At 34.8% G+C, this 11,278-nt stretch overlaps 1 protein-coding gene across 6 annotated transcripts in view; it reads left to right on the plus strand.

Annotated features, from left to right (window-relative positions):
- The window catches only part of LOC147382835 (uncharacterized), an 83,216-nt gene extending 72,799 nt beyond the window's left edge, over nucleotides 1-10,417 (plus strand). For 3 of the 6 annotated variants that reach the window (XM_086427486.1, XM_086427489.1, XM_086427488.1), the window contains one exon: nucleotides 9,770-10,417. In XM_086427486.1, the coding sequence (XP_086283612.1) occupies nucleotides 9,770-10,323 (554 nt within the window). In that variant the 3' untranslated portion in view covers nucleotides 10,324-10,417. Of the gene's footprint in view, nucleotides 1-1,134; nucleotides 2,547-9,267 lie in introns of those variants that run through there. The other 3 variants (XM_086427484.1, XM_086427483.1, XM_086427485.1) reach the window with 3 other exon arrangements.
- The last annotated feature ends 861 nt before the right edge of the window (nucleotides 10,418-11,278 follow it).

An 11,278-nucleotide genomic window follows, 5' to 3' on the forward strand; every position in this document is an offset into this window, starting at 1 on the left:
AACTTGTTCTGGCATCATCCAAGTCGACTTAAATTGAACCAAGTTTTAAAACCATGGTCTAGAAAGTTACATGTTTGGACGTTAATTTTCTTCGACTTGACAATTGACGTTGTTTCGTGCATTTACATGTTTGGAACTATAAGTATATTTCCGTCTATCTTAGGTGAAAAAAATAACTGATACTTCGGCCTCTGGGCAGAGAAGTATGCAAAACAAGAACAACACAACATGGTAGCACCAATGGGTAAAATTTGGTCAATTTTCCCGAGGCCTCAGATCTAAGCTTGGCTCATCGATTAGGGTCATTAGCCCAAGGCTTCGACCTAAGATTTTGGTTGGATCCAAGTCATTGGCCCAGGATTTGGACCTAAGTTTGGGTTGGATATGGGTTGGGTTCATGGTACCATCAATCCATATTTTTTATCCTACTTTTTAAGAGCTGCTATTGGCACCCAAACTTTTACTTATTACACCCAAATTATGTAAATTATTATTCACACCCCAATTGAAGATTAAAACACACCATTTAAACATTAAAAAGGTTTGGCTCAAATTATTATCTTAACATTACAAAACATTACAACACCCAATCAAAAAATTTCAATAGTTGCTTACTATTATGATTAGGCTCAGATAAAATCTTTAAAAAAAATAAAAATAAAAATTTGAGAGATAACTTCTATTGGCACCCCAACTTTTACTTATTCTCAATCAATTGCTTATTTTCTTTATTGGGTGAATCTCCATTTCGTGCGATGAATATGACGAAATTCCGAGTTCCGTACATTATTTATTTTAAATCTCAAAACATGTTTTTCCAGAGCATTCATCACTTTTATAATCTATGAATTTGTGTTTTTGTCACTTTTAATATCAATAACTTTGTAAATGAAATACTAACAATTTTTTCATATGAGTGATCTCGTAGGTAATTTATCAACGAATACGTTGATTATAAAAGTGACTAATTCATTGGGAAAACATGTTTTGAGAATTAAAATGAACAGCGTACTGAAAATTTGACATGTTCCGAGAAAAATTCCTTCTTAAATTTTAATTGCGGAGTAATAAGTAAAAGTTGGGGTGCCAATAAAAGCTCTCTGACATGTTTTGGACTTAGGACGACGGACTGTATCTTGCTGACCAAAGCACCATTTTTTTTTCGATCTTCTTTCACCTATAAATACTTCAAATGGTTTTAGGGATTTTCTTTCATTCACGTGGGATTCCTTCCCTTCTGTCCCCAATTTCCCGGATGAAAGGAGAAATTAAATTCAGAAAAGAAGCCCAATTTGTATTGTTAGCCCAACAGCAACCAATTATTGTAAAATCCGCTTCTTTTCCCCCTCAAGTTCTTTGTTTATTAATTAGTTAATTTTGCTGTAATTCATCTGCATTTGTATTTGATTTTACCTGATGGATTCGTTATTTTGAATTTAATCTGCATCATCTCATCTAATTTGAAAATTTCTGGTGCTATTCTTTGTGGATTGAATGGATCGATATTATTGGTCAGGATTAGTGTTAGGATTCTTAGTTTTGGTAGGAAGGAATAGGTATTGTGTTAGGGTTTGGGCTAGGGTTCAATAATTCTATTGGGTACCTATTGTCTGATTCAATCTTATTGAGGAAATATATCATTTTGTTTCAATTTATGCTGCAAAGGGTATTGAAATTGGGTTTTAGGAATTTCAATTTGGTCAGGATTAGGCTTTGGATTCTTAGTCTTGGTAGAATGGAATTGGTATCGTGTTACGGTTTGGGCTTGGGTTCAAAATTTTGATTGGGTTCAGAAATTTAGCACATGGATTCTCAATATATAATTTTTTTTTTTTAATTTATGCTGCAAAGGGTATTGGAATTGGGTTTTAGGAGTTTCTAGTATCTGGTCGTTGATTCTATTTATTTTTCTGATCAAAATCTGTATATTTGTCTTTGTTTTGTTGATTCATGTAGATTTCTCTTAAGAGAGTTATCCTTGTTTTCCCATAATTTTGGATGTGCATTGGATGATGAATGTTCATCTAGTTTTGGATATTTTGGTTTGGGTCCTAATTTTGATTTCATGATCAAACAAATAATTCTTTTTTTTTTCCAAACCTGAATTGGAGCCACAATTGATATGTTCATGCCCATCTTTTTATAAGAGTTTTGACTTAATAGTTATATTTGATATCTTGGGCATGTGTTTCTCGGTTTTTTATTGTGAATTTAGTGTTGGATTGTGCTGGTGTAGAAGAGCTTCTATATGTACTTCAACTTCACCTTTGTTCCCCGATATAAGTGCAGGTTTTTAGGACTCATTCGTGACTCTGTGGTACAAGACATAGTCGTTAATGCTCTAGCTCAAGCCTTCATTATTCTTCAAAATTTGTAGACAGTGGAATATTTGTTACATTCATTGAAGTATTATTTGAGGCTTGGATTTTATAAGGATTTTCTTCATCTGAACCACTCAAGGTTGTTATCTTTCACATATATTATCTGATTAGTGGCATAAAAATTCAGAAGCTACAATGGGTATAGTTTAGAGTTTCCTCTTTGTGGTGAGTAGCCATGTTGTTTTTGTTAGTTTCACTATTCTCTTTTTTTCCTATAGTATGCTACCTTGATATACTTGTGTATCTTATGGGTTGTTCGTATTTATTTCTTATCTTCTACCTAATTTTTGATTATCGCCTGCAAGAAAATATTTACATATGTAAATATGTAACAGCTATACGTATGATATCTAATATTGATGTACGATGAGAATGATTTACATTTGAATCACTATGGACATCGTCATATCCATTTTTTCCCAATCTCTAGAATAATGATATCAGAACACAGGATAGTGGCATTAAGGAATATTAACATTAGTCTATGAAATAACTATACTCAAACCATGTTTGGCTGAATAATCTTCTACCCATTTTGCATCATTATGGACTAGATTTACAAAAGAGTTGCATGGAAATTTTTGTAAAAATCTTTGCAGAACTATTTGCCATTGACCAGGAATAAGTTGATTTTTGAGTTATTAATTGGAATTTGGAAGTGGCACAATCCTGCTTGTTTTCGGCACTTGGAGACCCACATGAGTACTCTGACTGGGACTATCATCCAAATGAAGAATAACATTCTTATTAATGTTATTAAATAGCTTATGCAAGTATGTGCGACTAGCACATGTTGTTCGTATATGCTGCAATTTTATTTTTTTTTGGAAAAAATGTAGAAAAAATTAAAAAAATGCTAAAAAATTCTACAAAAATACATCATAATTAAGCAATGCACAAATACCATATTTTCATTCATAAATCATAGTTCAGTCATACACCAAAACACGCTTGTAAAAGACTAAAAATAATTAACTATCAAAAAAACAATAAGTCAAATAGCTAAATAATCATACAAATACATTGAAATACTCATAGAAATGTCTAAATAACTAACTCTAATAGTTAGTTTGATACTTTACACAAGCATCCCTAATTCATTGTGAAACATCTCCACTAGGATCGTTGTTGTTGCTTCCTTCCCGTCGTCATCACCCTCCTCCACATACACTTCATCCTCCTCAATCTCTTCGTCATCATATCTCACCAATTCTTCATCTCCTTGACCTTGTATTGCTTCAGCTTCACTATCATTTTCTTGTATTTCAACTTTGTCTTCTAGTTGCCTCGAGTGTCGACCAGTGCCACTTCTTCTTTGGCTTGAGCTTTCTCCAGGTGTCGATGTCGGTGCAAAATCCGCTTTCTCCACTTGGGGCCCAAGTTAGATATTCTCTTTCAAACACAAGCGCATCCTGTGCATTAATGTTTCATGAATGACCTGTGCCAAGATCATCAATAGAGATGGGATCATAGAAGGCAAGTTTCTCTTTTCTCAACTTGAATCGTTTGTGAAATTTTTGGTTGTATTGCATGAACACCAAGTCATTCAACTTGTTTTGTTCTAGTCTGTTTTTCTTTTTAGTGTGTATTTGTTCAATACACAACAATTTATAAATATTAGATCCTTAAGTTATATCATTGAAAGAATGAAGTAAAATATTTAGTGTTTTACTTAGTTTAGTTCTTAGTTCTTACCATCTCAAATGTGCTACAATTGCATTAGCAGTCCGATGTAGAACATGTTAGGCCAAGAATCCATATGGCCAACCTTTTCAAACATGGATCCTTTGTAATAAAATCAACTTCATATGTCGGCCACCAATCAGTTGTTGTATACATCAAAATACTACATTTAAATATTTATATTTAACTAGAATAGGGATAAGATGAAAAATATGTCAAATAACTCAAGTATAAACCCAAATATTAATTTTTTTTCTTGGAGTTTTCGTTGTTCTATGCCTTTTGACTATACGTTATCCAAATATCCTTTCGTAATTCTTGTAACGATCCAACCATGTCGATTTTGCATTTATTTCTGTTTGTTTAGGGATCATTCTGTCCCAAACTTAAAGAAATCCAACCATATGCGTCAAATCTGCCTCATCTTGATTGACGGATTAGAAGTATACAGCTGGATTAAGGATGTAAGCAGTTGAATAAAAGGTGACTTGCAACCAAATGAGGACGCTTATCCATTAAAAGGCCACCCGCCACAACATATGCATCTACGTTGTCTGTTACAACTTGGACAACGTTGTTCTCACTAATTTCCTCAATTGTTTTATCTAATAGTTGGAAGAGATACTCAGCCGTGCAATAATGGGTTGATGCATCTATGGATTTTAGGAACATTATTCCAATTGGATAATTAACTAAAAAATTAATTATTGACCAACCGGTTCTATCAGTCATAGTCACAAAGTCGGAGTATGGATTTAAAACGACAAGGGAAAACTTTGGAAAAAACGTAGAAAATAGGAAAAAAATGATTAAACATAAAAGATAAAAAATATATATTTACAAAATATGAAAAATGTATATATTTAATAGTACATAAGAAATTTATTTTAATTTATTCTATGTTTCCAATATAACATGTTCTCAAACATAATTATACTTGTTATGATGCCAAAAAGAGTTTACTCATTAACATATCTTTTGTTAAAAATAATCTACTATTGGAAAAAAATGAAAAATCATAAAATCAAGATATTATCATCAAATCGCATATTTTTTACATTTATGAATCACCAAATTCTATTATGTATCAAATCCCACATTAAAAAAAGAATTTTTTTTTTGGTTGAAAAAAATATGAAATAAACTTGTTTAAAACGTAACAAACACATTTAAAACGTAAGAAATGTGACTTTTTTTTAATCGTTTTAATCGCTCGAGATACCAGACGTATATTTTTCCAAAAAAAAAAAAACGTTGTTTTTTGTTACTCTGCTATCAGTCCATCCATCAACCATCAGAGTATACATATAGGTTTTCCATGATTCTCAATATCCGTTGATTAATTTATTTCTTGATAAGAAGGTGGTTTGATGCTAGGTCCAAATTGACCTATTGCTTCCATTATTACTTTGAAACTCTTTAATTTGACAGTGTTAAATGCAATTCCAACTAGATATAGCCATTTGACTATATATATGTATATGGGAAATGTTCAGCAACAAACATTTTGGCAAAACATTTTTCAAAACATGGGTTAGAGGTTTTGGAATGGGCTGATTTTTGGTGAGGATGATCTCTACGGTGAGGAGATCATCATCACCAAAAATCAGCCCATTCTAAAACTTCTAACCCCATCAAAAATGGTTTACAAAAAATGGACGGTCCACGATTTTTCAACTTGTAAACTGGTGCTAGAAGTTTTGGAATGGGCTGAATTTTGGTGAGGATGGTCTCCTCACCGTAAAGATCATCCTCACTAAAAATCAGCCCATTCCAAAACCTCTAACATGTTTTGAAAAATGTTTTGCCAAAATGTTTGTTGCTGAACGGGACCCTATATATATATATATATATATATATATATATATACATATATATATATATATATATGGGAAATGTTCAGCACCCTAAGTTTTACCACACACTTTAACAAACGTTTTTTGTCCTACATGGGTTAGAAGTTTTGGAATGGGCTGATTTTTGGTGAGGATGATCTCTATGATTAGAAGATCATCCTCCCCAAAAATCAGCCCATTCTGAAATGTTTAGCCCCATGTTTACAAGTTGAAAAATTGTGGACCGTCCATTTTTTGTAAATCATTTTTGATGGGGTTAGAAGTTTTGGAATGAGCTGATTTTTGGTGAGGATGATCTCCTCACCATAAAGATCATCTTCACCAAAAATCAGCCCATTCCAAAACTTCTAACCCATGTAGGACAAAACGCGTTTGTTAAAGTGTGTGGTAAAACTTAGGGTGCCGAACGGGACCCTATATATATATATATATATATATATATATATACATATATATATATATATATATATATACATATATACATATATGTATATATATATACATATATATATATATATATATATATATATGTATATATATATACATATATATATATATTATATATATATACATATATATATATATATAGGGTCCCGTTCAGCAACAAACATTTTGGCAAAACATTTTTCAAAACATGGGTTAGAGGTTTTGGAATGGGCTGATTTTTGGTGAGGATGATCTCTACGGTGAGGAGATCATCATCACCAAAAATCAGCCCATTCTAAAACTTCTAACCCCATCAAAAATGGTTTACAAAAAATGGACGGTCCACGATTTTTCAACTTGTAAACTGGGGCTAGAAGTTTTGGAATGGGCTGATTTTTGGTGAGGATGGTCTCCTCACCGTAAAGATCATCCTCACTAAAAATCAGCCCATTCCAAAACCTCTAACATGTTTTGAAAAATGTTTTGCCAAAATGTTTGTTGCTGAACGGGACCCTATATATATAATGATTTTCTTCCCTCTTTGGTCAACCACATCTTTGGATGTGGTCTACACCACCTATCTAGTACACCATGGGCACGAGCTCTTTTAGCAGGTCTTCGAGTTAGTGGTGGTGGATCGGTCTACTACGCCCCGTTGACGTGGGTGGGGTATCATATGCAGTGATATCATTATAATCATCCTCTTGACCACCACCTTCCATATAGCTTTCTAGATTTATCACCTCATCTGTTTTTTATTTTGTAGTCTTGTCCATATACTCCATCAGTTCTTTTCGGATTTCGTTTTAACTTTTTCACATGTCCTAGCATTTGATATCGGCATGTGTACTAAACGTTGTCTGTGGCATGCAATGCCACCTTTACTAATGTACCCACTCAACTCACATACTATAGACTCTTTTCATTTGGACTACGGTAATGATGGTATTTCCAACCGAGATCATTTGATTTATGCCGTAGGGAAGAGTTGGTTGGCGAGGACGACATACTAATTTTTAAGTTTCTAACAAGTACAATAAAAAACAACTAAAAAAATAGAGAACACATAACAACTACTAAAGTATATATATACCTCAAACTCAACCTCAACCTAAGTTGTTTTAGTAGAAGAGAAATAAGATGGTGATTAATGAAAGTTTTTAAGATTCTTGAATTGATGAATGATGATGTTGATGTTTGATGATGAATATTGATTTGATTTGATCGTTCTTGAAAGTTGATTCTTGAAGGTTGAGGTTGAGAACACTTGAAGTTGAAGGTTGAATGAATCTTGATTCTCAAGTCTTGAGTTGAAGGTTGATAGTTAATACTTGATCAATCTTGATTCTTGAAATTGAAGTTTGAACTTGAGTTGGGTGAATCTTGATTCTTGATCTTCAAATTTTGATGACTTCACTTGATTCTTGAATCTTTACTTGAGTAGTAGTTGATAGCTTTCTTTGTCTTCAAGTCTTAAGAGGTGAGAGTGAGTGGCTTGAGTTGAGACTTGAAGTTCGAGAATTGAGAGTAGAGAATACAGAGATTAAAGAGTTGGAAGCTTTGTGAGGAGAGTAAAAAAGAGATTAGATTATTAAAAGCTAGTAGAGATGTTGTAAAAAAAGTATGAGGGAGTAAAAGAGAGTTTAAAGCAAAAAAAAAAATTGTGTCCAACGGTCAGTATGCCATTGCATATTTGTTGGATAGCATATTTTTGGATATGCGATGGTAGCATATTTTTGGATAGCCGATTCTAATTTCTTTTTCGTATTTCTGAAAATGATACCTTCCAACTTCTTGGACACACAAGACTAGGTTCAATAACCTGGAGAATATAATATATAGACCTAAAGATCAACCTATAGTTTATAGAACTAGCTTTAGAAGGATTTTTTCCTGGTAATTGGGCTGTTCCTTCATTTTCCTAGTAATTGCACAAACATAACACACCTCGTGCCAAGACAACGCTTCCCAATGTCAATAGCAATTGGGTGACAAGGACACACTACCCATGGTGTCATGGATAATTAATACCATTGGGGTGCCAACAACCCAAGAAGCAAGGCAAGTGCAAGCCCATATTGCAATATGTCAGCCTTCTAGGCAATGACACATAGGTACTAGTGTCACAAGAGACCAAGGGTGTGCAACCGCCTACCAAGGTTACCATCCACCAAGTCACATGGCATAGTTAGATTTTATCACATGGCAATCTGCATGGCGTCCCAAAATGCTTATTAGATGTGCATGTGGCATTTTATGATAGACGCCTACCTAGGTCACTTGGGAACTTTGCACAATGCTACATGGCATAATTCGATTTTACCACATGGCAATCTACATGACGTCTCAGGGTCACACTCAACGTGCATCGGTGCATGTAACATTTATGGTAGGGGGTGCAACGTCTGAATCCTCAGCCTAAAAAAACCATTTATGTTGTCTAGTTCCAATTCCATATTTTTCTACTATCATAGAAATTGAATTTATTGGCTGAAGTGTAAATATGCTTAGGGCATGTTTGGCCATTGAATTTTGATCAGACTTTAGGAAATTTTCATTTAGTCACCATGTGAATAGAATGAGTACAGCCAAGTAGAGTGACAAGATTGGGAATGTTGAACATAAAAACATGCATCCGAGGGAACCTAGGCTGCGATACGTCGAAACCAAGCTTGTAGTCGTTTCAACACTCCTTGATACGTGATGAAACTCCATGGAAAGTAGGAGGGGTTCTATCTTATTGTAGACTCCTTTTTCCATATTGTAGCTTTTTTCAAGGGAAGGATTTAGCTTTCTGTAGTATAAGCTACCCTTTTTGCTGTGATTGCATTAAATTTAGTTGATCTAATCAATTTATGCTTTTTTCCAAAAGAAATAACTGGTGTTCTGATAAATTTAATGTTTTGCAATAACTAAAACAGTTCATTCAAGATGATGACAGATATGACAGGGAGCACATCCATTGCCACACATATCCATGATGTGCACAAGGAATGGGATGAGGCTTCATGTCCAATCTGCATGGACCACCACATAACGCTGTTCTCCTCCTGTGCAGTTCGTATGATAAGGGTTGCAGGCCTTACATATGTGACTCAAGTTACAGACATTCAAATTGCCTGGATAGGTTTAAAAAATACTTTGGGAACAGCTCTTTGGGGCTTGATCAAGAGTCGCTTCATGATTATACTAATGAATCTGTTTTAGGGGCAAGTAGAATGAGAAACAACTCGACCGAAGTTAACGAAAATAACAATTTAGAAAATAACGGGGAAGAACTACACAGGTATTTAGAAATGCGGGACAATGGCATTGTTGAAACAGGTGGTCTTGAACATTTTGGGCAAAGTACCATTGGTGGAGGAAACTTATCAGACTCAAACTTGAACTTGAAATGTCCATTATGTAGAGGAACCATGAAAGGTTGGAAAATTGTAGAAGAGGCCAGACAATATCTTGACCTAAAACAGCGGAGCTGTTCCTTGGAGTCATGCTCATTCTTCAGTAACTACGTGGAGCTACGAAGGCATGCTAGAAAAGATCACCCAACAACTCGACCTGCTGTTATAGACCCATCACGGCAACGCACTTGGCGACGCCTTGAGCATGAGCAAGACTACGGCGACATTGTCGGTGCCATACGTTCAGCCATGCCAGGTGCCATTGTGCTTGGGGACTATGCTATCGAAACTGGCGATGGTAATAGGGAAGGTAGCGATCCATTTTTTACTTCATTCATTCTATATCAGATGATGAGACCATTTGAGCGGAGGGGTATGTCGAGACCTTGGAGAAGGTATCGGCGCTCTTCTGGGCCATTGTCTGATCGTCGGAACCTTTGGGGTGAGAATCTGTTGGGCTTGCAAGATGACGAAGAGGATTGGAATCTGGAAAGTGAGACCGGTGATGATATTACTTCGATACCAAGGAGGCGTCGGAGGTTTACACAGTCCAGGCCTGATGAAGATCTTCCATGATGCACGTTGTGCTCCTCTTGTAATTTTCCAGTTAACAAACCAATCTGCGGATATTGTATTCTCATCTGCTTGTTAACAGGTGTTTCCATGATAATGTTTTAATACTATGCAGAATTGCCCCAAGCTCATTAACATTTGTGACTTGTTGCATTTAATTGTACTGAAATTCGAAGGTTGCTGCAGAGCCATTGATTCAGAAGCTTTTTGTAGCGGAGAGAAATTGGGTTGCAGGATGATGAGGGAATTAGAATTTGGTTGATCGATCTTTTTTACTCCATGCCTTAAATTTCCATAGAGCAAATTATAAGATTTGTGTTTTAAATGGAGACTCTTTAAGATCTCAAACCACTCTTGTGCTTTGGAAATATCTCCAGATTACGATCAAAACATGCTTGTTTCATCTCTATGCCGCTGCCACATAAATTTGTACAGAATTGTGAATTATGTTCTCCATTTATATTTCATTTGTTCTGTTTCTTTGAAAGTTAGTTTTAGATTCTTGATTCTTGACCTTATCTTGATATTGTGCGAATCAACAGTGATGTTACTCAGAATTTTGGTGTGCAATACACAAGGAAAAAAATCTCGCTTAACTGACTGGAAGGAGCCAACATTGGACATGCCACTCGTAATGTGAGGCAGAATGATTCTTATAACAATTGTGGGGGTTCTCAACATGAATCGTAGATCACCATTAGGGAGTTATGGGGTTGTATAATCCCATAAAGAAATTCCAATCTCCCATAGGTTTTGAGCTTGGAAGTTCTTAATTATCAAAAGTAGTACCAAGACCAAGATTGACTCGTCTGAGATGCCATCATTGAGGTCTTTCATGGATTTTTTTTTTGTCTTTTTTTTCATTTGTTAACGCGATGTTTATGATTTAAACTAAGGATGTGTTTGATTGCTTGAAAATCCAAGTGAAAGAATGGTTTCCCAGGAAAGTTCAATTCTT

The sequence above is a fragment of the Akebia trifoliata genome, chromosome 16, assembly GCF_017979445.1.
Source record: "Akebia trifoliata isolate Shusen 1 chromosome 16, ASM1797944v1, whole genome shotgun sequence".
NCBI classification, from domain to species: domain Eukaryota; kingdom Viridiplantae; phylum Streptophyta; class Magnoliopsida; order Ranunculales; family Lardizabalaceae; genus Akebia; species Akebia trifoliata.